The 25,738-nt window shown below is 38.5% G+C and overlaps 4 protein-coding genes across 5 annotated transcripts; all 4 read left to right on the top strand.

Moving 5' to 3' along the window:
- The first annotated feature begins 591 nt into the window (after positions 1-591).
- Positions 592-5,508, top strand: LOC144469625 (stromal membrane-associated protein 1). The gene is made up of 8 exons (XM_078180069.1): positions 592-882; positions 1,442-1,575; positions 1,691-1,858; positions 1,935-2,139; positions 2,220-2,492; positions 2,566-2,864; positions 3,007-3,165; positions 3,247-5,508. Exons 1-8 carry the CDS (start codon positions 765-767, stop codon positions 3,358-3,360), a joined length of 1,470 nt encoding a protein of 489 aa, XP_078036195.1. The 5' UTR covers positions 592-764; the 3' UTR covers positions 3,361-5,508.
- Positions 5,509-5,640: 132 nt separating this feature from the next.
- On the top strand, positions 5,641-11,611 carry LOC144467792 (spliceosome-associated protein CWC27 homolog). The gene is made up of 7 exons (XM_078176744.1): positions 5,641-5,926; positions 6,063-6,272; positions 6,345-6,545; positions 6,635-6,774; positions 6,845-7,099; positions 7,228-7,386; positions 7,448-11,611. Exons 1-7 carry the CDS (start codon positions 5,885-5,887, stop codon positions 7,971-7,973), a joined length of 1,533 nt encoding a protein of 510 aa, XP_078032870.1. The 5' UTR covers positions 5,641-5,884; the 3' UTR covers positions 7,974-11,611.
- LOC144467784 (uncharacterized) lies at positions 8,715-17,587 on the top strand. The gene is made up of 7 exons (XM_078176733.1): positions 8,715-8,834; positions 11,947-12,164; positions 12,231-12,412; positions 12,518-12,665; positions 12,768-13,631; positions 15,228-15,457; positions 16,076-17,587. Exons 1-7 carry the CDS (start codon positions 8,801-8,803, stop codon positions 16,401-16,403), a joined length of 2,004 nt encoding a protein of 667 aa, XP_078032859.1. The 5' UTR covers positions 8,715-8,800; the 3' UTR covers positions 16,404-17,587.
- Positions 17,588-22,061: 4,474 nt separating this feature from the next.
- On the top strand, positions 22,062-25,649 carry Hlh3b (Helix loop helix protein 3B). 2 transcript variants are annotated; one of them, XM_078197619.1, is made up of 4 exons: positions 22,062-22,336; positions 23,402-23,629; positions 23,810-24,021; positions 24,108-25,649. In XM_078197619.1, the coding sequence occupies exons 1-4, from the start codon at positions 22,334-22,336 to the stop codon at positions 24,808-24,810; spliced, it is 1,146 nt and encodes a 381-aa protein (XP_078053745.1). In that variant the 5' UTR covers positions 22,062-22,333; the 3' UTR covers positions 24,811-25,649. The 2 variants fall into 2 exon arrangements, with proteins under 2 accessions (XP_078053745.1, XP_078053753.1); XM_078197627.1 differs by lacking the exon at positions 22,062-22,336 and adding an exon at positions 22,631-22,665.
- Positions 25,650-25,738: the final 89 nt, after the last annotated feature.

Below are 25,738 nucleotides of genomic sequence, written 5' to 3'. Positions count from 1 at the left end.
TGCTGCATACTTCAGGATGATGATACGGAGGCATATCCACCCTATGCGATGTTGGCTTTCTAGATAGGTATTCTCTCTTTCTAAAAAAAATGAAACGAATTGGACAAAAGTTGTTATTTTAAAAAACGCACCAGGTTATGTACGATTTGTCTAGCTCTTTTAGCTGTTGTAAGTCTCTCCACCATTATACCGTGCATCAAATAACATATGGGCCCTGTCTTAGCATCGAGTCGTCAGTCAATCAAAGTAAAGAAGCTTCTACTTCTATTCTCTCTAACGGAACGCGCTGCAGCCGATGGCTCTTGCAGACAATGAAGTATCGTTATAATATAGGGCTCGGAAAATAACCTGCCGACAGAGACAGAGTATTTTCAGAGATCTGTGTGAAATGTGCTGCAGAGTGATGAAGGAGACATCTTAGAAATGAGATTGGATGGTGGCAGTTTGCAGCAGATTTCAGAGCAGTCTCTGAAAATGCTCTGTCTCTGTCGTGGGCAATTTAATTCCATACCCTACCGTGCTAACCAGACATTTGGATATTGACGAATCTATGTACTGTTTTGTTCGAGGAACTGAAGCAAACGTATCCAATAGAATTCTTTCAACTGCATGACGTTTCGGTGAATAACGAGTTGAACTACTGCCTATTGGGGGGCGTTCGACTATTTGACGGTTTTCGTGCGTGTCGAGTCCAGTGTCGCGAGGAAAAAAAACATTGTTTTGGAATATAACTGCGGTCAGAGTGTCCACCCGTTGTTAAAAAAATGACGTCTCGCCTTGAAAAAGAACGTGCCAAACAGATTCAAGAAAAATGTCAAAATCTTTTGACGCAGATGCTACGCGACGAGGACAACAAGTATTGTGTCGACTGTGATGCAAAAGGTTCGTCCGTCAGTTGTGGATATGTATTCTACTGATATCCTCTTGCGTATAAAGTTCAGTATTGTTTCAGCCACCCCCTACACGTCTGATAAAATTCATTTTCTTATCAGCCGATGATGCATGCGGGTCATCGATATCGATTTCAAAACGACCTAGTTTCATCTAACGAAACATTATAGATTTTTAATTCTCACCGTGACAAACTTTAAATGACAGCAGTCGCAAGTGATCATTATCAATCATTATCAATGTGCTAGAATCGTCCAGTTTCTCGTTACAGCTGTCTTATTTTCTGCTGATTTCTAATAAACAATTTTACAGAAATAGTATTTCTCTATTTATTTGTCAAATATTTATATGTGTATAAATAAATGTTTGTATGACCCGTGACCTTTTTATTTTTAACTAATTCTCTGCTTATAATAATTATTAAAATTTTTCTTTCCACCTGTGTATATTGTTATATTTTATTCACATCGAATTTGCTAATATTATATATCTTAATGGAAGTCATTAAACATTTCCCTTTAAATTAAACATAAATATGTTCCTTCCATAGGACCACGGTGGGCTAGTTGGAATCTAGGTATATTTTTATGTATTCGCTGTGCTGGGATACACAGAAATCTTGGAGTCCATATAAGCAAAGTTAAATCAGTTAACTTAGATACATGGACACCTGAACAAGTAGTGGTACGTATGCAATGATCCTGCTCTTCTAGATATTTTGTATGTACTGAGGCCTTCAATTTTTGTTATAACAACAACTTACAGATTTTTGGGAAGAATATATTTTTGTTCTTTGCAGAGCTTGCAGCAAATTGGTAATTCTCGAGCTAGGGCTATATATGAAGCAAACCTTCCAGACAGTTTTCGTAGACCACAAACAGATTGTAGTCTTGAAAGTTTTATTCGTGCAAAATATGAGCATAAAAAGTATATAGCTAGAGAATGGGTACCACCACCTTTACCAAAAGTATAATTACATTTATCTTTGAAAAATATAGTTATATATAAGATATAGCATATTAATTATTACATGTTATATATAGATAAATTGGGATAAGGAACTTGATGAAGAAGCTGAAAGACAACGTAGGCGAAAAAAGGAGAATTCAAAAACTACTACTAATCAAAATATACTCCCTCCTGTAAAAAAACCAGAAGTTGTGCCTCAGTTGCCAAAACCTAAAAGTTCTGTTAGTCCTAAACCTAATAGGGCTACCACTGCTGCTACTTTAGACTTATTGGGTTTAGGTAATTTACTATTATATGTTTGGTTTTTACAATATTCTATATCAAAATTGCATTTTTAATGTATCCTGAGTTTTTATCAGATGCTCCAGCAACAAATCAATCGAATGTAAATGGTGCTGGGGATGATATATTTTCTTCCTTCTTGTCTGCACCGCCGGCTTCGTCAGCTCCGACTAATAGTAGTACGTCTAATACGACTACAAACACAACCACCGTGAGTAAAAGTGAAGAAGAAAGTTTCTTTGATCAGCCAGCACCGTCACCTCAAGAAAAAAGTAAAATGTCTAAGGATAGTATCTTGGCCTTATATGGTACACCGAATCATCAACAATCAACAATTTATGGAGTTCCTGGTATAACAATTATTTTAAATGCTCTGTTTTATTTCATAACTTTTTTTATAACTTGTATTTCATCGTATTTCAGGGGGAGTATATCCTCAACAACAATCTACTGTCCAATATAAACAAGTACCAAATATGGTAGCATTCGGCCAGCAAAGTAATTTTCCAAATCAACAAAGTTCTTTGGCTCAACTTAATCATCTTCCTGCTCAAATGCCTGTCACAACTAATCAATTAACCGTCAACCAGGCTCAAATGACAGTAAATCCGAATTCATTAGGATCTGTTCCAGCAAACTCTATAGGGAACTGCATACAAATAGGTCAGATGCATCAAATGAATGGTGCACCAAATCCTGCCATTGCAATGCAATCACAAATGGTATATTTATATTTATATTGTTGTCCAAAGTATAGTAGGTATTTAGTAAGAAGCTGCACGTCAAAACTTCATATCAAATGGCTACTGTATATTACAGAATGTAGTCACAAATAGTTAGATCAATTATTTAATATATCTCTAGATGATGCAACTAGGACAGACTAATGTTAGTAGCAATAATGGATGGAGTGGATTGTTAACGCAAAATCTTCAGCCAGCGCCTGGTAGCAATCCTTTTTTCAACTTACCGTCGCAACAACAACAACAACAACGACAACAATCTGTTGGCTTTAGTGGTCAGGTACATCGTTTGTACTACAATTGCTAGTTTGCGCAATTAGTTTTTTTTAACCAATAATAAAAACTATTATTCATATTACAGTTACCGCAACAAATGTCCCAACTATCTTTGGGTGGCACTAGTTTCTCAAACACTCCAGGAAAGAGTACTACTACTCTTCCCGGACAAACGCTTTCCACCAATCTGTGGCAGTAAATGTCTTAAGGATATTGTTAGTTGATTGATTATGTTGTTCAGTGTTGTACACTAGTGTCGAACGTTCGTTACCCAACACAATTATATTTCCATATTAGTTTGGAAATTAATATGGGAAATAACATAACTATGACACGAAACAAACAAGTACTCGGAAGCTGGCATTTTCGAGAGGTAATTCGTAAATGTATGCAGCATTTCGAGCCAGAACATATTTTTCTTCTAAAGCTTTGCTAGCTATCAACGTTATTGTTGGAAAAAAATGGGAACTACGAATAAAAACGAATTTTTAACTGATTGTAAAGAGTTATTCGTGACGTACAGTATATGTATGTACTTGAGAATGTAATTATATTATTTGCTAAAATGGGTGCTTTTGTAACCATGTAATTAGCGTATGTCAGGGTCCACTTTCATTATGGCAAAAAATATTTCATTATACTTAAACAAGTACAAGTATTTTTAGCTCAGTATTTTACGAAATAATTCATTTTTACCCCGAAATATAAAGTTGAAACGAAGCACATAAATAGTTTTTATAATTTACTGAAAATGTCGAAAATATTTATCATTGAAAGCAAATGTACTTGAGATGTCACTTTACGATTTTAAAGACTAGAAACTTTCACTAGACGACACGTTATACCTAATGTTTGTAATACAATCAGAATGTATAAACTACGATAAAGTTTAGTTGCTGTTTTTTAAGCTATTGTGTTTATACTTGAATAGTGTGTTACTTAGATTGCTGAATTTTGACGTTTATTACGTATTAAAGAACATTTTAGAACTTAATATTTTCCAACAAGTATTATTGTTATTTTTTATGATATTAAAAATAATATTTCTTAATACTACCTACTGGCAGAGACTTAATGATCAAACACACTTGACCGACACTGCTATACTTTATAAATACATTGCATTTAAAAAGAACATTTTAGTTATAACAATTATAGATTAATTAAAGCTTTCTACATTATGAATTTCTGCAATTTGTTGCCATGTAACAGCATAAATATTGAAACTTGATAATACGTTCTGAATACATCCCATACATTCTTACTTAATTAAATTTGTCTCTTTATAAGTGATACTGAATCATGTTGCCACTAAATATAGAATATATTGAAAACATTTTCCACCATATTCTTATAAATAAATACCAACAATCATGTAATTTAGAACATAGCGGTTGAAAATCATTAGGCCTTATAACTTACTATTGTATTGACAAAAAAATGACAGAATTGTAAAATTGATATAAGTACAAATACATATTGTGGAGCTATAAAAATGAAAGACTTTTAAAATCAACGAAGGAATTCTTAATATTACGATGATGAAATTTGAATACATTATATTAATATAAATTAAATCGACTGCAAAAATAAGAAAATTATATAATCATGTACATTGAGGATTACATTGTACTATACAACAAATTTGAACTCTGCGGATTTCTAACTTTGAATACACGTTTCTCAATTTCATGGGGTGAATATAAATTTTGTAAAATTTAATTCTTATAATAATTTACTTTGCGGATTATCTACTAGTTAAAACACTTTAATGGTTACATAGTATACACTTTACTCATACTTCTCCAATATAATCATACCATTGGAATGCACGTCGATATGTGATCATATTGAATTTTTATTTGTAAGCTATTTAATAATGTAATAAATAGTAGTATTGTATATTGATTATTGTTAAAGCATAAGATGTCTTTAAAGTGGACATGATTTCTTTTATATTGATTCGTTTGAAAACTACACATGTATGAGAATTAACAAAGTTTTTGGAAGCATGACAATTTACGAAAAAAATATGTGAAACGCTTTCTCAAAGTTAAAAATCCAGATATGTATTGAATAGTGCTACTAATACAGAACAAATTCTCAGGTTAAGATACAGTTATATGGCAAATATAAAAGAAAGCACTATATGAAATCATAAAATCTAAATATATGTTATAGTTGAATTGGTTCTAAGTTTAACAAATCAAACAACGTCCCATCATTAATTTTAGGTATGAATAAATTTATACAAGGAATGGCATTGTATTCCTCAACGAATCTACTTAGAAACATCACTTACATTTCATTATTATGTTTTTCATAGATAAGTTTTTAAATAAACAATTCCAGCATTAAAAAGAATGATTATGAATAAATTAGAGTGTTAAAAATCCTCTGCATCGCGCGCAATGAAATTTAAATACAGTAGTGCCTGACCATATTGCGCATGGGCAAAGGGCTCAGAAGGGCACAGTGGGGCACAGAAGGGCTTTCGTTTTGTCTCTTTCTCGATCATTTCTCGTTTTCTTTCTAAACTAACTGCGCGAAGCTGCAGGCGCATTAAAATGGTAGGGATAAAAATATGGTGAGATAGAAATGGTTCAATATGATGAGGCATCACTGTACTATTAGTACGTGAAGGATATTGATTGCAATCACGGGAGAATGCAATTTTAATAGAATACTACCTGTTACGAATATTTGAAAGACTATCTGCAGTCATGAGCAATATTTATATACAAGAACCACCCACAACGGGTAAAGTAAGTATAAATTTCGAAAATTGTATTATTTATATGTTCGTCGCAACATAACCTAGAATAACAAATGTTTAAAATATAGTTTTTTGTATAAATGTAATAATGTTTTTCAATGGACGTTGTTTTATGTACGTTATAGGTGGTAATGAAAACTACAGTGGGTGATATCGATTTAGAATTATGGACAAAGGAGGCTCCGAAAGCTTGCAGAAATTTTATACAATTATGTATGGAAGGCTATTATGATAACACCATATTTCACAGAGTTATTAAGGGTTTTATAGCTCAAGGTGGTGATCCAACTGGCACAGGGGAAGGTGGTGAAAGTATATATGGACAACCATTCAAAGTATGTGCAACTGTTAAATGAAAGTCGAGTCTCTCACAATTACGACACAGCTAATATATTTATATATTTCAGGATGAATTTCATACAAGATTACGGTTTTGCAGACGAGGTTTGCTTGCTATGGCAAATGCAGGAAAAGATGATAATGGATCTCAGTTTTTCTTTACCCTTGCTTCTGCTCCGGAATTACAGAATAAGCACACCATATTTGGTAAAGTTACTGGAGAAACTGTGTATAACATGCTTAAACTTGAAGAAGCACTAGTAGATGAAGTAAGAAAGTTTACCAATTACATGAGCTTAATTAGTAAACCATAAATTGTACAAGAAATGTACTATGGTACTTTTTTTTCTGTTCCTAGAATGACAGGCCACTCTATCCTCCAAAAGTATTAAAAACTGAAATACTGAATAATCCTTTTTCTGATATTGTACCTAGGGTAACAGCGAAAAAAGGTGAAGATGTGAAGGATAGTACAAAAAATAAGAAAGCAGGAGTGAAGTAAGAAATTAATACCTGTATTTCTTGTTCCTGTTCAAGATATTCTTCATTGTGAACTGTTTACTTTCAGAAATTTTAATCTTTTGTCTTTCGGCGAAGAGGCGGAAGAAGACGAGGAAGAATCTGTAATATTAAATAAACAATTCACAGGCAAAGGGAAGTCGGCACATGATCATTTATCTGATCCCAAATTGAGCGCTCAACTAGCTATTGATAGTGGCGGACCGCCGAGCAAAAAAAAGAAAGAAGATCGCAGTAGCGATTGGGAAAGCGACGGCGAAGTGAAAACCCCAGAAGAATTGGAAGCTATAAGAAAAGAAAAAGAGTAGGTTCTCCCAGATGTTCTTTGACATTGTTTCTTATTTAGTTACAGATAGTTATACCCAAAAGGCTTTTTTGTATATGTGTATACTTTCCTGTACGTTTGTATTATTTAAAATTAATGTTCTCCAGAGCAATGAGAGAAAGGATAAAAAGCAAACTGAAGGAAACGAAGAAAGATCCTAAGAAAACAAACACTTACAAAGTGGATGACACTGAAATTGATCAAGATGAGAAAGAGGGAGAGTATTATCTTGGAAAAGATAGGGTAGAGGAACGCAAGAAGAAAATGTATGTATAATCAGTCTTTAAAGAAAAAAGATCACAATATTCCTAACATATTTTTCTACAGGGATGAAATCAGGAAGGAAATTCGCAACTTGAAGCTCGAAGTTCAAAATGAGAAGAAGGCTAAGGAGGAGAGTAAGAAATTGAAAGAACAGCAAGATGAGAAGAAGGGTCAGAAGACACAGATAATGAAAGAGTACATCGAGACTCAGGAGAAGTACAAAGAAGCAAAATCGAAGGTGCCCAGAAAGGGTAAAACCCGAGAAGATTTCACGATGGATATGTTGAAGAAATTCAAGTCAAAGCTTCAGACCGCAAAAGAGACTAAAAGAAAGAAATCACCGACGCCACCAAGAAAAGTCAGTGGTAAAGATGAAGATGATTTCGATCCTTCCGATGAATCCTGGATGGTGCACTCGTTGCAATGCGAAGAGAAAGCACCCGTACTCGCGAAGGATGCGAGCACGAAGGACGATGATTGGTTTGAGATTTACGATCCCCGGAATCCATTGAACAAAAGACGTAGAGGCGAAAAATCGCATAAACCAAAAGAGGAGCGAAGTAGGCGGGCCGAGTCGCACCACCTATAAAACATGTATTATAAATAGTTTAGATGCGAGGGGCCTTCGCGTTACTTCTTAAGTGTACAGACAACTGCATAGATTGTGTATTTCATAAAATACATATTGTCTTTCTAAACACATAGCAAATATACTTCTCTGAGCGATACGTTGCACGCTTCAGGAATCGTGCAGTGATTCTTACGTGCGGAACTTATATTTTTTCGCATGCCTGTGACGTCAAAGTGATAGAGAGCGATACGAGGCACAAAGCGTTTCAGCGACATCGACGAGGAAACATTTGGTTCCGTGCCGTAAAGTTTCGTTTACTATAGCTCCGGGTGAGATAACTTTAGTACACTGATGGGTTAGCGTTAGGACCAAGATTTCGTGCAAATAGACTTCTATAGCCGGGAGCTTATCCCCGGCACAGTAAAAGTTGATAAGGCACTGATAGAAAGCATGACATATTCGTTCACGGAATCAGTCGATCTGTTGGCAGCGAACGATACACATCGTGCATTTACGTAACTGCGTGAGATCGGGTTCATAAAATCAATCAATATATTTAAATTGTATGTTCGGTGAGTCCGCAGTAAAAACATACGTATACTTTGAAAAATCGTTTAAAATTTAGGGAAAGTATTAATCGATTTCTTGATTCGTTATCGAGAGAATTCGATCGGAGCTTTATTTTCGAAAACTATTGTTAACAAGTGTGACGAAACATTAAATTTTAAACAGTATATTTTTATATGTACCCTAGGAACGGTCGTGGATGTGTGTGGTGCCCTATTAACATTATGCCCGTTTGAGAGAAGTGATCCCGAAAGTGATGCTACGAACCTACCAAGAGAATGCCATCGACGCCATTAAAAATAGATATACTCGGTATGCTTTGTTTCGTTCATATTATTATTTCACTAATCGCGAAGAATGCGTGTGCACGCGTGGTTGTTATCTACGCCGTTGAAACACATTCTTTTGTTGCGAGCTGCTCGAATTGACATGCTTTTATTTTGAATCAGATTACCTGAATCTTTATTTATCAGTAATCCCCCCTCTTTGAAAATATATCCGAGACAGCAGCGATCGTATAAACAAGGAAGCAATTTATTTTTGAGTTCAATTCATCGGTGGTGTAATCGACCACGCTTCCATTCACTCATATATCAATGTTTATTTAAAACTTTATGCATATATTATACCGTAAACTAAAAGTAGCATCCAGTTTCGCTGAAGCGAATACGCGAATTGAATCAACATCTTACCTACCGGTAGGCTTCGATTTGACTGTTTTAGTTCTTTTTTTATTACATTCTAGTGAGTGTTTAATATTCGTTGAAAATAAAAGATTTTGTGGCTTCGTCCAAAATAAACACTGATTTTGGCAATGCTACCCTCATGGTAATTAAAATGTTAAAATTAATATTGAACAAGCAAATAATAATTGTCCACCCCTCTCTAATCCTTGTATTCTTATCACACCTGGCCGACCGGAGTGGGATGGACAGTTAATGTAGGTATCAGTGTCTCTGGAGCCTGTTCTTTGGAGAAGACTATTGTCCACGATTATTCTATTCCCGGTACAAAGAATTTTCCAGTGGTTTTACCATATTGCGTGATCCTTAATTTGTAGTAAAACAATTCACGATTTACGGATGTATTATTTTAATACACACGAGGAAATAAATGTTCACGTAGCGTTCGTTCCTCGCGAACGATGCACACAGTGTTGCATAAAAATCTGCTATCATCGTGAAAGCATATATCAAAATTCGTATCTCCGGTCAGTTTGCCACGTGGTGGAATGCTGCATGCGTATAGCTACACGGATATACACAGCTGCCGCACAATAGCGAGCGATATGTATACACGGTCCAATCAAAAACGTATTAGTATTGATAGGTGAATTGACTAATTATGCGATGACGGTATTTAGTTAAAAGCCGCGGCGGGGAAACGCGTGGTTCTTTGAAATAGAATGTAACCGCATTCACTCGTTAATCGACTGCATATTCTTCTTCGATGTAGCTCCATTTAATCGTAATAGCACCGGCAATGCGTAATCTTCCTCGCACAGAGGCAGGACGAGCTTTATTTTTAAATCCCTGTGTCCCTGGTTCACCTATATAAGGGTCGCCTCGGTCCCATACAGGGTGTCCAGAAACGTTTAGCGTGCTCGTGGTCGTTGCTCCAAGGAAAATAATCGCAAATATTTGAAGGCGGTGTTTGCAAATACACTGGCACCGTTTGTTTTGCGTGTTTTGCATGTATTACTGTGCAAAGTCCGTGCCTCGAGTTTCCGAGCACCCCGTATATGCGTTGCGGCTAATGAGAGACGATTACGACGCCGCCAGTGCTTTTAATTATCACGTTGCGTCGCCGTGGTTTCGCTAGTAGAAATGAATGAAAATGTTGCACTCGATTTACATCTCGTGGATCACGTTTTCTATTAAATTTTATCGTTGAAATTATACTCCTTAAGGCGTTAAAAACGTCTCAAGAAACTCTGTTCGCTAAAAAATTGTTTTTGTTGACGTCCAAATGAAAAGAAAAGAAATCTTGATTCGAGCATATTTGGTGTCGATAACAAAAGAACATAATCCAAGATTACCTCGAAGGCCATCGACACATTTTTTTTTTCATGTATTACGTTCGACTTTTTTTGTGGCGCGACGGCTTCATGAAATCGAATACTACGGACCGTGACACCGTGACCCCGACACGGTGACTGTGGTTGGCCAGTGTACTTGTCCGGATTTTTAAATAAATGTCTGCTATCTGAGTTACAGACCCAGTTTCTGTTGCACCAAATAGACTGCTTTGATTCGATCTAATTTCTCCGTTTGTTGCCCAACATTTTACGTCGAATTAAATGAATGTTATGTTAAAACATCATTTGCTTAGCATATTGAAACTTTCATGAGTCGCTAAAAACCATTTTACGAGACTCGCGTTTCCCTAGAAATGTTCGTACACGTCAAACGTATTTTGTAACATGCACGTCATCTCGTTGCATAGTATAATTCCGTTCTCGAAAGGTTATCGTTACAATTTGGTACAAAGGTGGCCGACGATGCCGATACCCTCTTTGTTCGTCGAACCTTTTTCGTTTGCGAGGGCGACGCAAGTTCGATGACTCCGCCGTTCGATCGCATGATCTGAGTCCAGCCAATGGCGCGAAACGAATTTATTTAGTATCGCGAGTGTTTTACGTTCACCGAGAACTTCTCTACCCTCTCGCACAGTAGCTCGCGTTCCTTTATAAACTTTTTGAAAATCCACCAAAAAATTATCCACAACGTTTTTTAATTATTTTGATTCGCGAGCCTAATATCGTACACACCGATTAACGTATCTCGCGCCAAATATAATAAATTATTATCATTTCTCGTTACAATGTTGCAACGAACAACACCAGATATTTTAGCATAATATTTTCAAAACGTGTTTATTTATAAAACATATACTTTTCAGCCGCGTGTTTCCTTACGTCATACGACTAGATCTTTTGAAATTTACCGCGATGAATAAACATTGGATGGAAATGATCGGCGCGCAATCGAAACAGCATATATTGTTCGTAATTATATCGCATTGCGAAGCGAACGTGATGTCTGTAAATTTATTGTACTATTTGTAATGTGAGAAAATAAAGGAATGGACAATTCTCTGACCGATTGTTTATTAACCTTTAGATTCTAGTTAACTTGTCCGATATGAAACGAGAATCTTGTAGAGCTGAGAAAGCTCTCTATATTTTTAAAGTTTCCGGATATCCTCCAAATTATTTATGCATTTATCTTTGAGTAGCTCAAAAGCCAGTTGCTGATCCTAATTTTAGGCGATCTCAATTGTTGCAAGTTTAAACACTGTGAGTAGGTGGATACTGTAACAATTTTGAATACCCTTTCGGATCATTAACAGACTTTTGGCTCGTTCAGCAAGTGTCCCACAATGTTCTTAACAAAGTCTCATGAGAAATGTTTGCAATTCATAGAGGAGGGTGCTCGCCCAAGAGATTGGCAGCCTCGTAGATCCGAGTACAAGGTGCCGCTGAGGCTATTGCGATTATGTTTGCTCGGGATGATTCTGCCGGCCGTGTTGGTAGCGGGGCCGATGTACCTGCGCTACCGCGTTTATTCCGAGCAATTGTACCCTTTAACCGTCTCCGATCAGAGGCTGATCGACGCGAAAGTGTCAACGACGTGGTGCCAGGTAAGTGGATCATTCTTATTAAATACCCTAACAAAACACCCTTACTGAACGCGCGAATCTTTTTAGAGCCAGCTGATTAAAGTCAACGCGACGTTCAACGCTTATCTGATGAGCGATGAGCCTCAGGTAGAAAGCAAGGTGCAGCCTGTATCGATGACCAGACACCTAATCTTAGAGGACGACATGAAGGAGTATTGGGGGTTTTATCTCCTGAAAGGTAGCAGCGTCACCGTCTCCACCTGCGTCAGGTACGAATCACGGTTTGATCGATGCAATAATTTAGGGTATCAAAAAGATCCCATCAATCTCGGACCGCTCTAATTATTTAATAAATGCCCCGAATCCAATGACAGATGGCCTGGTGCTTCGTTGACGATTATCCGTGGCCACAAACATCTTCACGAATGCGCCTTCATCGGCGACGACAGCAGCGAAGAGTTGGAGGAGCTGTTCGAGGTCGCCAAAGAGACCGGTCTCGTTTCTGTGAACGGAACAGACGAGGTACGATGCGACGAACTATGTGAGATTAATGCGTGAATTAATGCCAAAATCATTGAGGACGTTTGAGGACAGTCTAATACATGAAAAGAATTTTCTACGCAGGACAAGAGTCCCAGCAACGAGCCAAATAAAATGAAGCGGGTGGAGCAAGGAATACAGTTCCATCATAAGGACCAAAACCTTCATCTAAACAGCTCGACCCACTTGACCAATTTCATGGCACATAATTATAATAGCCACGAGCTGGACGCAAAAGCCATGAGAGCGATCCTAACTGAACTCTTCGCAAAGACACTGGGCACGAAGAATAAACAGAAGGAGAACCCTCATCACCATTACGAGGGCACTTTCGTAGAGGTGGCTAATATAGACAAGCCACCTGTTCAACATTCTGCTGTGCATCCTCTTGAACAAAATCCTGGACTCCATACTGGATACCATAGTGAACAACAACACCCTAGTCACCATCCTGTACAGCACCCTGAACTTCCCCCAGGAGTCCAAGAAATTATCAAAAGGGTAGAAGAAAAGCCAACAGAGCTCCTAGATAAACTTTCTGGTAAAGAAAGCAAGGATATAGCTGAAGCGTCTATCCCTCCTGTAAATGACACCGCGAATCCCATGCACGGGAACGGAGAAGGCGAGGGGAATCATGGCGGCAGCCAGGGAATACCCAGAAGTGATAAAGAAGAGGAGCCAACGTCTGCAGAAGTGGTGAAAGAAGTGCTGGATCGAATCAATTCGTTGGGTTATCGAGGTCAGAAGATTTTCAAGAAGTTGGTGACCGAAATGGAGAAGAGTGGCGCGGAAACCGAGACGCTGAAACGAGTGGTGGACGAAACAATGAAAGACCAGAAGCTCTCGGAGGCTGAGAAACGCAGGAGACGAAGGGATTTGGTCTTGTCTTCGCCGCTTCACAAGGAGCTGACGCAAGAGGACGACGACGAAGACGCTGCCGTCGAGCAGGTAAAAAGCGTTCTTATCTTGGTAATCTTATCGAATTGTGAGAACCATCGTTCGACTCTTATGTCCCGTTTGATCATCGAGAAAAAATTAACACTGTATCTGACCGGTCACTCAGCGGCAAACATTTTTCTAATAACTGTTCTATTTCAGCTTCGATCATCGCGCACGAATTATTATAATATATTATATATTATATACTGTATCCTAATACACTGTAAAATGAGATACGAATTTTCGGAATGGAAGAACCAGCATGAGAAAAGTGTACTGCAATTTCCCAAGCTCCGTCCGTTGCTGCATCCGATTAATCTAGCGCTTAGCAGGCTCTCGAAAGCCTATAGCATTCTAATGCAAACAAGATCGCGTCATTCTAAAGACAACAATCGTGAATCAAAGATGATAAGATTCCTCGATTTACAAGTTTCTAATCTCGCTCATAAAAGCTTCCTAGATCCTAGGAAGCAATTACGCGCGTGGCGCACGTGTCGGCGAGCAATAAACCGCGAGACGAAACTGCAATTGCGGATCCGTGCAGCAAACGCGGTTTAACCGTTTACGCGGCCGGTACCGGTAGATATCAACCGGCGCTTAATCAGCCGATTACGACAGCCGACGCAGGTAAAGTCCTTAATTCGCTCGAAATTAAGCCGCATGCGGCTCGTGGAAAATTTTGAAGTTCGCGAGGACAGATTTCCTCTGGAAGACACGCCTCCGATAAATTGCTACGAGAGATGCTCTTACGTGATAAAACGTGGGAGAGAGATTGGTAACGGGGGAATTAATGCAGAGAGCTTGTTAGATCGCGGTACTTTCGGCGCTGATCCGACCGCGATTATGGTTGTTGTCAAACCGATTTCGAGAGGACCGGCCGTTTCTGTTTCGTTCGCTGTCAACATCGTGTCTGCGCGATAACGTCGCCCGTCGTTTAGTGGACCGCAATCAATTCTTTATCGCCGACAGAATAGAGATAGCCGGCGTTACTTATATTGTCCTAATTAGAAATTACCAAGTCGTGTAATTGTGGGACGCGGCTATCTGGAATTTGCTCGAGCGATTCCGTGCCGGTCGCGCGAGGCTCGGCTCTTATCGAGACGATTTCGAGACACGGTCAAATATTTGCGCGAGAAACGCTTTCGGAATAATAGCCGGAGATGGATCACGAATCCCAGGCAATATTGATAGGACGATGCTGTATCGACGCGATCAGACGACGATCGAGAGATGAGATATCGCAGGAGCTACGGCGAAAACAGATTGTTCGGCGAAGGCTAAAGTCTAGAGAAACAATTATGTTCGTTGACGTTTCATGTATCCAGCAGTCCCTGAATTTCCATCGTTCCTTTAGAGTCTATCCTTGAATTGTTAAAATTGTATACTCTATTTTAACGATATTCAAGATATTCCATTAGATTTATAATTATTATTGATTTCAATAGAGAAAATATTCTCTAATATTTTATAACTTCGTATACCAAGGTGTTCTATTTCTCTAAATTATTTATTAAATATTTAGACATCTTGTATAGCTTCTAGAAATATCTTGTCATGATTACAATTATTATTTCTTACCACGTGACGTTTCTTTATGTACATTAGGATATTTTGCACCCTGATGGCATAGCAGAGGACAGAGGCACAGTGAATGAGACGATGCTGAACGACAGAAGCAACTCTGAATTTTGGAGTTCGTTCAGCAGCTCCGAGGAACGCCTGCTGGATTGTAAAGGGTTGATCTTGAATCTACCCTTAACGCCCCATCGGCATTGCACGCCGAAACACGAGAAGAAACACTCGGAAGCCTCGTTCGCAAACACGGTCACTTACAGGTATACTGACCCCTCTCTTGATTTATTGATAGATTCGCGATAATACCAGGTATACTAGTAAATACTTATGTATTTCTCGAAAGGCAAACAGTCACGTGAATGGACTCGTGGACAGTACAACAACCTCTCGAGCCTCTGTTTTCGACACGTTTTTAGTTATTAATCAGTCTTTCTCTGCCAATTAGTAATATCTCGACGTTTTCTTTAATTAATTTATTAGTTTAGCGATACAGGTAAAATTACTGAGGTTTTACTGATAATATAATTGCTAGCTTTCAAGTTGTTAATAAACTTTAATTTATCATCGGTGCCTAATCGACAATGGCAAGAAACCGACTTGTGCAGAGATGAGCACTTCTAAATTCTTTCTGTGACAATGAAAAATTGTTGTAAGATAAAACAAGATTATTCCTATCGTTCGCAAATAATAAATTGACGTGTACAACATTTTCAAAGGCGGTGAAAAATATATCACTTCGACACAAAGGACGGCACGAAATTTCTGCTGAAAAAATGATCGATGTTCTAACTTCTACTGGCTCTCAAGCATGAACTGTCTACTTTGATACCCTTAAATTTAGTCTACGAGTGCAAAGGGTTGATTAGAATTTTTTCCAGAGTCCCAATGAACGGATACTACTTTTTCGTCTTCAACTCCGAGAACGAGATCCAACCGAACTATCTAAGGGTGAACTTTGACCTCCTGAAAACCGTGTACAACATCTCAAACGCAGTCCACGAGTGCAAGAACAGCACCACGGAGTGTTCGCTGCCGTTTAGGCTGTTCAGCAACGAGAGGACAGTTCTGGAGCTGCCGTTGAGCGGCAACGACTCCCAATGGAACCAAGAGTACGTGGTGGTTTCGACGTGCGAGCCAAGAACTGCGATCTACCTGCTCTGCATCATAATGGTTCCCTTACTCATCCTTGTGTTTGCCTTCCATTGACATCATGTCTGTTAATAATACTATCTAGTTAGTATAGTATAGGGACAGCGTTCCGATCCCCCAGACAATGGTCACTTGTAAATATTAGGCTTAGATCGGACCCAGTGACGAATCATTGCTACAGTGACGACGGTGTAACAGTATTTTTCCCTGGCCAGGAAACGTGGACGCTACAGTTTAAATTATAGAGTCTTCTGCTTGCCATCGTTTAATGTTACTTTGTCTTTCTGTTTTTAGCGTTTAGTACCTCTGAAAAGCACTCAGAAATTATCGATAAGTACATTTTTTCACGTTTTATTGATCACGAGAATATTATCTTAGGAGAGGACAAGTGTTCAACGCATTCAGATAATGCTGTAAAGTAGGAAATGAATTACATAATTAATATACATTATAGATATTAATATACTATACAAATTAACAAATTAATATAATTAATAATTGATCGTAACTAGACTAAGGATATTTATTAAAGGTTCTATTATGGTTTTAAGAATATGAAATAGTTACTAAGTTTTGCCATGGATAAATTCATCTGGCGAGAACTGCAATAAATGCATCATATACGTAGTCTAGCAGACGTTGAAAGTATTGTTAATGAAAATGATTTAGAAAAGATTGAACGGGAGCTGTGACATTTAATGCTTGCTCAAAAATGCTCGACGCTGTTCGACGAACCTGTCTGTACATATATTGTTAAGCTTCTAGATTTTTACTACTAGAATAGCAATTAGTACCAAGTGAGATTCGCTCCACGCGATAGTAGATGTCGGCATAATTGTAGAAAAGATCTTCGAGAACGAAGATGAATTAATAACAGGGTCACGCGTATTACAACCCGCTTGTTACAAGCGTCGACGTACAGGGTGTATGAAAATTATATCCGCAAACAGGTATATTTTCAACAGATCAGACGCAAAGGTATATAATCTGCGATGGTCGCGGCATATAATTTTTATACACCCTGCACATGATACACAGCGCCACGCGATCTCGTCTGCATTATTTATTACAGGTCGCGTCTTGTTAATTTATTTGTTATATCGCATTATCGTCGCGTAAACTCGTACGGTCGAGATTGTTACCGTGTATTGTACCTTATATCGATCACTGTGGGAATAATGCGTCTACAGAGACTGTAAAGCTGATTTATATTTTCAATAAAAAAATTATTGTTAATCGTAGCGATCGGGAATTATGTTAAATAATATTAACGACAAGGGAAACGACCACGGAACCGCGATCAAGGAACGAAAAATTAGCGTGACCAAAACAATGCTAATTAAAGGCCGGTGCTAATCCCGCGCTTCTTCGGACATCTTAAAAATTAATCTCCGTCCTATCTGTTCCTTTAATCCGGAAGATTAATGCTTCATGCCGATGCGAGAGCCTCCCGACAACTTGACCCTGCGATTCCATGGATCCCGGGAACGATGGAGGAGGGTGGGTCCCGGGGGTTGCGAGGGCGGAGCATCCCTTATCAGCGGCGAACACTCGCTCCTCGCGCAGCCTCCGTCGCGTCGATGAATTTTTGGAGCGGGCTCGCAGCCACCGTGGCTCGTTCTTGTACGCGAATGTCCTTGCTCGATACTCATCTTGGAATACTGCCAAAGGACAGCTTATCTGTCTCCTCGAATGACAATGGGGTCTCAGTTTTTAGTTTAAACTCTTGTCTTTGCCGGATTTACTAGCTCGAAGGAATATTGTTCTAGCAATTGCTCGAATAATAGAGCACCTGCTTATGTACTGTGTTTGATTAAATCTTGATCAATTTTAGGATAGGCAGATCCCATTGTATTATTGTTAAAATAATAACTAACAGTGAATTTACAACGTCTCGAAATTGGCAAAAATGAATTTTGTTCACCAGGCAGTTGAATTTTTACAGTAGGAATAAATATCGATCTGTCTCGAGTCTTTTAGAGGAAAGAATTGTACAAAATTGTAACAATGTTTAATTGTTGATATTTATAAACCACCGAATCGAGGAGCAGGCTCTGTCTGTCGGCAGACGCGCGTGGAAAACAAACACTAATAATGGGACTAATATGAGGCGGCTGGTTGACAGCGATAACGAAAATTGATTTCACCCTCGCGCCCTTCCGCGCTCCCCCACCCCCCCGGCCCCTTGTAGAACCATGGTCCGCGGTGCTCACCCCCGGCATGGGGATTCCATTCGAACGCGTTGACGTTTCATGGGACACTGCGCAAAACCGGCGACACGCCTCTTTTCTATTGGCACGTCCTGCCAACGATAATTCTCCTACGTGCCCGACCATATTCCATTGCTGTTAGGCTTCTCCCGCGTTACCTTGCTCACTTTTTCCTATTGTAGCTTTCCCATGATAGCGGCAACATAATCGTTAAGCCTACCCTCCAAAAATTGTCGACCTTTGCTGCTTCGATATGCGCTGGCAAAATTGTAATAATTTCTGCGAACTTTGTTCTGGTAATATAAAATTCATTTTTACTTAAATTATTCCTCTATTAAATAATTTAAGTAGTGTCTTGTTGAGTTAGTAAAATAGGGTTCCATTAGTGGTGATTTTAATTACATTTTGATATAATTTTTAATTCTCATTATTTTATTCAATATTATATTGTATTATTATCGTACTGTATTGTTTTTGTATTGTTAAATAATATTATATATTGTATACTATTATATACAACTATTTTATACTATTCTATACAATATATAATATTATTATCCATAACTTTTCATGTTTAACTAAATTTTCTCTATTTCAGACAATAGCAAGGTTCAGTTAAACTGTCTCTTTTTTAAATAAACCAATATGGTCTATCATGGAGCTAGTAAAATAGGATTCCATTTATGCTAGAATTCGATGTCCATTTTGAATTAAATTGTTTCTCTTGAAACGAGTCTTCATTTAAACGTTCCGAGCAAAGTTAGCAATAAAGTTGAGCACACTGTCCTAATCTGTTTCCAAAATGTTCTTCTTATCAAAACGAAGTTGTCCCGACGGAATTAAATGCATATCCAAACGCCAGTATTTACATGAATGAAGTTTTATCCCCGATTATATTCCAAGAGAACAAGCAATTGGTTAAGACGATCTAAATATTTACCTGCTTTAAGAGGCTATAGCTTTATTTAGAATCATAATCACACCGACAGATAGAAGATACTATAAGATACTACTCTTAAGCAATTGACTCGCAGCCGTTGATAACAAGTTACGCGATACTACGACGGTGTTTTGCGTATCGATCGTCAATAATTGAATTTATCATAATTCGATGACTGCGCGAGTATATTTCATCGGTCCTGTTAATACCTAATTCCTATTCGTTGACACGCACGATTGAGCTGTGTATTGCAAACCTGTGGGAAACCGCTACAAAACCCCACAACCCCTGGCGAATTTTTAGGGTGCTCGATTTTGTCCGATGGGAATTTTGGTCGACACGTTTAACTTTCCGAAAAAAATAAATCAGATTTATTCTTTCCTTAATATGGTGACCATTCTTGTTAAAGAATCAATCATTCAACCCCTACAGAATACCTCCCACTATTTCATCAATATAACTAATTGAGCCCTCATAATTTAACATTAATATTTCTTTTATCTTTTCTAATATTTAAATCAATATTTCTAAGATCGTAATATTTTTTAATTAATTTTTTAATCCCAGAATACTTACGCGAAGATGGCCTATAGAGTTTCTGTAGCTGCTTGTTGTTGAAAGAGACTTTTACATTAAAAATGGACTGTACCTGATGCGTATGTTTGTTCGTAATTCGCCACACATACTTGCCACAGTAGTGTCGCATAAGTATATGCGGTCGCAATGAAGGATTAGAGAAGACTGAAAAAAAGCAACCCCCTTGGAGGGTGCGATTATGGCACGCGACTCCATTCGAGGGCGACACACGTGTCATTTATACGCCTTTTATTTCCAGATTAAGGTGCAGATAAAGTTCAAAAGTGGGATCCTAATAGCGGCATTAAAAAAAGTCTACTAAATATTATAAATGCTTTTACTGTTAACAACATTTTTGAATATTTTCAAAACAACACCAATAATCTATTAATATTTGTGCTTTTCATTTCAGGGCCAGCAGACTTCGAACCTTCACTGCTGCTTCAGAAGTCAATTAATTATAGAAGCTAATAGCTCGTGGATGAAAAGTGAAAAATAGTTTATGAAAATGAAGTCTACATTTGGATATATCCCATGAATATATCTATGGGAAAATTATAAAGTAAGGGTTATATCGATGATATCTCTATTTACATAAAAGGTATAGTATAAATTTTTCAATAAGAAAACAAGGAGGTGCTATTTAAAAAAAAAATATTTTTAACTCGTTCTTAAATATTGTTTCAGACGGAAACTAGTAAGAAAGCGAACGTAACGAAGTGATTCGCTCGTTATCTCCATGAACGCTCATGACTAAATCTGTCTCCACCTCCTTCCTGTCCCATCCATTGACATCTGCCTCGAAGATGCTTCCTACACAATTCAAGAACAAACAACATCGCCTCCTGCCTTATCTAATCTGCCTTGTTATCGTCCACGCGCTGTCAAATAAGCTCTATTTTTTTCCGTGTTTCATTTCCGTGCCTATCCTGTCATGTCTATTATTTAAATAACACAAACATTAACACGTATTTCCTCGGCTTACATCCATAGTTACGAAACAACTATAAGGCAGTCAATCTATTTTGGTTTCTTGGTTTCTTAGATGGAATTGAATGATTAATAATACGTATATTTAATATATATATTTATAATTATGATATAATGTTAATTACATTATAATTATAATTATTATATTATATATCGCATTTTATTCTTGCTTGGAAAATTATTTAGTCGTTTTCAAATTAAATCGGCTCCCACGCAGATTGGCCAGTAATGGCGCTCGAATGAACACGATCGCAGATTTAATCATTTAATCGGGATCGCGACGACGACGACACCTCCCTTCCGGTTCATCCCCCCGGAAAATCTGTAGCACCCTCCGGAGGTGTCACAATAAAACAGCTCGTGGCTGGTGGCCACTTGACAACGGGTGGTCCTCGATAGCTCTTACCCCTAATGTATATTAAACAAGGCTCCCTTTTTTCGCTGCGTCCCTATCGCCTGCTGACTTTTTCGGCCACGGCTAATAAGAATCTAATTGTTTGGGAACTCTCAGAGATGACTTCTCTGTCAGTAAGATTCTTGGCCTTGCTTTAAAAAATTCCTATTCCATATTATTTTATTTTAAATCGTATGATATTATTCTATTATAATATATATTATATTTATTTGATTATGGTGGAGATTACATGGATTATAATATAGATTATTTAGATTATATAATATAGATTTAACAGTCAACGATTTAATAAAGTTTCCTCAATAATCTCCCAAGTTGTTAAAGATAAAGACTCGATAAATAAAAATAATTAATAATATTATAATCGATTGGTACTCTCCTATCGTCGTGTTAAATTTCTCTGTTTCTAATTCGATGCTTTCTTTTTCAGGTACGAGTTCACGGTAGTGGCAAAACAAATTGTTCGATTGTAAGGAAATATTTGCATTGTTCCGGACGTATTTACGGACCGCGCGGGGTCTAACAGCGACCTAAGGGTCGCCGCTCAGCAGAGGGATGCTGGATACGTGTGGAAACAGTATGGGACGGTCCGGAGAGGAGCTCCACCCATGAGGCCTGCGCTCCGCCTTCGCAAAATTCATTTTCCCCGGGGGTTGTACACCGCCACTTTCTATTAGTTAAATCGGCCTGTCTGGAGAGTCGTCGTCAGTCGGTTTAACGCCAGCTAGGATCGTAACCCGGCCGAATCTGAACGGCGAAGTGGCACTTCGACGATCGTGACACCCGAAACTAGCGTTTAAATATTCTTCCGGGCTGTGAAAGGTGCGCGATTGTAAACGAAACTCGCTCGCGAATAATGGTAAGCTATTGTAGCACCGTGGAATTTCTGTGTACGATCGCGTCAAGCCCTCAAGTACGTCTGAAGTACTCTATAGGATTCTCGTTCTGTATAAGAAACGGAGAAATAATTTCGCAACTTTGGATCGTCCTTGATGGCTGAATAATACGCTGTTTCGATTAGGATAATTTGTTGTGAGACACGATTGTACGCGAGACATGACAGTAGTTACACGGTTGTCTGAATTGTTGTGTGTATTGTTTCTAAATTATATCCCTGTGTCGAAAAACGTTCGATCGTCTCATTGTGTCAGTGGTGGTCGGAGAAATTACAGTGTCACAATTGTCATGGTAGTCTTAAAAATTAAACAGTTAATTAAATTATTAAATCTCAGTGAATATCGTTGTTCTGGATCATTTTACTGTGGCAAGTGGCGTACATTCGACAGCGCTGTGCAAACATAAAATTAGAGATATTGGATTCTTAACAAATATTCTGGCTTCAGAGTTTGTACTTTGTTAAACATCGTGCTTAAATTATCTACCGCGTGAAAGATGATTTAATTTCTTTTACAGTCATTCTAGTTAGAATTACTTAACTAAATTTGCGATATGGAAAAAACAATTATATTTAAATCAACTATTTGCACTCGAAGCCATTTTAATTCTGAATTAAAAATTGTTTTTCTAACTTACTGTATTTTTATATTATTATTATATATTATCTCGTACTATATTATTATATTTTCTAAATTTATTGACACGTTTCCAGACGATTTAAAAACGTTTCGGGGTCGCTTCTAGGGTTAACATTCGAACGATCAGGCACCGCAGTCGACAAACGCGAGCCACAAAGAGACCGCGAAACGCAGTAATTGACACGCGTGCATATCTGCTGAATGTCAGGGACAATAGAAGCAAGAGGGGGTGTGATACGAGCATCCTGTTGGCGCTATGTAGGCTAATTTGGTCCGCGATAATATGACCAGATTTCTCCGAGGCTTTTGTCATCGGCCAATTAATTGTGTCACGTGGTTCGAAAGCCTTTTAAAATCGAGTCATAACACGAGACGTTTTCAAATTCCAGTCGATGCTGACGTACAACGGCTGCTCCGGAGGAACCGTCGACACGGAGAACGGTTCGCCAGCGGAGTCTTTGCTCTCCGCCGAAGGAGAACTCGCCGAGGAGGTCGGCGATTCTCCGGAAACACCCAGGGACACCGAGGAGGAGGCCACGTTATCCGACGAGTTTTACTCGCACGACACCGACGACGAAGACGACCAAGGGAAGAAGCGTCGGGATCGCACTAACTCCGTGAGATTATTTTTTAAATTTAATCCATTCTATGTGACAGAGTGCCTTTTATGCATATAAAATTACCAACAGTTTTATTTTAAATAATTTTTTAAATCTAGACATTATTTTGGAATGCTAGACATATATTGTTTGGTTGTTTAAGTCATGAATGATTCTTAAATTGAACTAATTTCGTAGCTAGACGGTATTTCGCCTACGGGAGGTGGTCATCTTGGATCACCCACGCTTCGAGTCGGAACATTAGGCGTTCGAAAATTATTTACGAACAGCAGAGAACGCTGGAGGCAACAAAATGTCAGCGGTGCTTTCGCAGAACTTCGGAAATTGGTGCCTACTCATCCGCCGGACAAGAAGCTGTCCAAAAATGAGATTTTACGATTGGCGATAAGGTAACTTGCTCTTCGACAGCATGAACTATAATAAAAATCAAAGGAAGGGCTCGGTAATACTGTCATTCACAATTATGATCTTTCAGGTATATAAGACTGCTAAGCAACGTCCTGGAATGGCAAAAAGCTCAAGACCGGAACGAGATCAGCCAGCAGGAGGTGCGAATCAAGTGCGAGCCGACGTTCAACGCTCAAAACTCGACGGGCTACCCCAGCAAACCTTCAGTGACGTACCTGAAGCAAGAGAAGCATGGCACCGAGAACCATAACACTTATAGAACCAGCTTCCCCGTGCAAAAGCAGATACAACACGCGGTGTCTCACATCACGTGCGACAAGAACGGCAATAATTTATTAATGATCGCACCTAGTGGACATAATATTTCCTCTGGGGTGAACAAAAAGAACGCACCACCCTCCAGCATCGGCCAGAACAGTTTCTCACCTGTTTCGATGGCGAACGGGGGTTTGATCCGACCACCGCGACCTACGAACTTTCCGAAATCGCCTCAGATCGGCGTGCAAGCTGTAACCGGTTCCAACATCTTGACGAACTGCTCCTCGAGCTCGACCTTAAGCAACAACGTGGCCACGGCGAACGGAAGCGTGCCGAGCTGCGGTCAGAAGAGGCTGAAGATCGAGAGGGAGGATGAGGAGCAGCCTGGCCAAGGAAAGGACTGCAAAACTCTGTCATCTTCCGGGCCGATTCGCAAGCGAGTGAAAGTTGCCTTCGTCAAGGACTCGAATCCGCCATTCCGTGGCGACTTTCGGAACGCGGACCGGAAGTAGAAGGGTTGGAAACACGGACGTTGGATCGGCGGTGTCGGTCGTGACTGTTTTCCTGAGAATAGGCGATCGACGTTCTTGAAAGTAGTAATGCTAAGGGGCGATCTCGGCTTTGGAAAGTTATGTTGGGAGCTGTCTGTCGCCGAGAACAGCTTTGTTTAACGCGATGGCGTAAAGAATACGCGAGTAGTTTAAGAGGTATTAATATTTAGATGGCAAACAGAGGACTGCGAGATGAATTATTTATGTTCTGTTCTGTCAAAGAAATATTAGTTTGTTCGAAGGTGTTCTTTAGAGAAGATGATTTATTTTGAACGTAGCTGACAAAGTTGGTTCATTAAATAAAAATAAAGATGCAGTGCAAAATTCGCTACGAATTATCTGCCCTTAAAAATATAAAAATAGCGTCATTACATGCGGTGGAAAAACGTTGAAACTGTTCGTAAGGATGATCGACTGGTGGTAATTCGAAGGGTTTCGTGTTTTAGTAAAGATGCTACTATCTGTTCGAGACCTCAGCATCGTCGTCTGTTGGTAATTTTTTCACTGGTTTCATCGTTTTGATACTGCAGGTAATGGTGCTAAATTTAAATATTAAAGGGTTTATCAGCGTCGCGTTATCTGTATCAAGCTAAAAAACCCTCAGAGTTATCAACGAATGATAATTTTGATGAACAGCGAGTGATTTTCCACGACGCACAGTGATTCTAATCGATGAATTAATTGTTTATGATAATTTTAGCAATGTTTTTAGATGTCAAAACAGTTTTATATAAGTATTCGAACCGATTGAAAGGAACATAATCGAGTAATGAATAAATAGCGGATTTTATGTACATATGGCAAGAAATCATTAATGAAATATAAAATAGTGAGAAGATCGGAAGCAACGAAGGATGTTGATGTATTAATTTCGACTTGCAAAATTATT

The sequence above is a fragment of the Augochlora pura genome, chromosome 1 (genome assembly GCF_028453695.1).
Source record: "Augochlora pura isolate Apur16 chromosome 1, APUR_v2.2.1, whole genome shotgun sequence".
In the NCBI taxonomy this organism is placed as follows: domain Eukaryota; kingdom Metazoa; phylum Arthropoda; class Insecta; order Hymenoptera; family Halictidae; genus Augochlora; species Augochlora pura.
Note: the sequence above shows the minus strand (reverse complement) of the source record. Positions and strands in the feature narration are given on the sequence as shown.

Bases quoted from the DNA above. Each gene is read 5' to 3' on its own strand.
- LOC144467792 (XM_078176744.1), top strand. From the start codon at position 5,885: ATGAGCAATATTTATATACAAGAACCACCCACAACGGGTAAA. The intron at 5,927-6,062 runs GTAAGTATAAAT...TGTACGTTATAG, and splicing joins AACCACCCACAACGGGTAAA to GTGGTAATGAAAACTACAGT. The intron at 7,387-7,447 runs GTATGTATAATC...ATTTTTCTACAG, and splicing joins GAGGAACGCAAGAAGAAAAT to GGATGAAATCAGGAAGGAAA.
- Hlh3b (XM_078197619.1), top strand. The intron at 23,630-23,809 runs GTGAGATTATTT...CTAATTTCGTAG, and splicing joins GTCGGGATCGCACTAACTCC to CTAGACGGTATTTCGCCTAC. The intron at 24,022-24,107 runs GTAACTTGCTCT...ATGATCTTTCAG, and splicing joins ATTTTACGATTGGCGATAAG to GTATATAAGACTGCTAAGCA.
- LOC144469625 (XM_078180069.1), top strand. From the start codon at position 765: ATGACGTCTCGCCTTGAAAAAGAACGTGCCAAACAGATTCAAGAAAAA. The intron at 1,576-1,690 runs GTACGTATGCAA...TGTTCTTTGCAG, and splicing joins GGACACCTGAACAAGTAGTG to AGCTTGCAGCAAATTGGTAA. The intron at 2,493-2,565 runs GTATAACAATTA...ATCGTATTTCAG, and splicing joins AACAATTTATGGAGTTCCTG to GGGGAGTATATCCTCAACAA.
- LOC144467784 (XM_078176733.1), top strand. From the start codon at position 8,801: ATGCCATCGACGCCATTAAAAATAGATATACTCG. The intron at 8,835-11,946 runs GTATGCTTTGTT...TGCAATTCATAG, and splicing joins ATTAAAAATAGATATACTCG to AGGAGGGTGCTCGCCCAAGA. The intron at 13,632-15,227 runs GTAAAAAGCGTT...TATGTACATTAG, and splicing joins AAGACGCTGCCGTCGAGCAG to GATATTTTGCACCCTGATGG.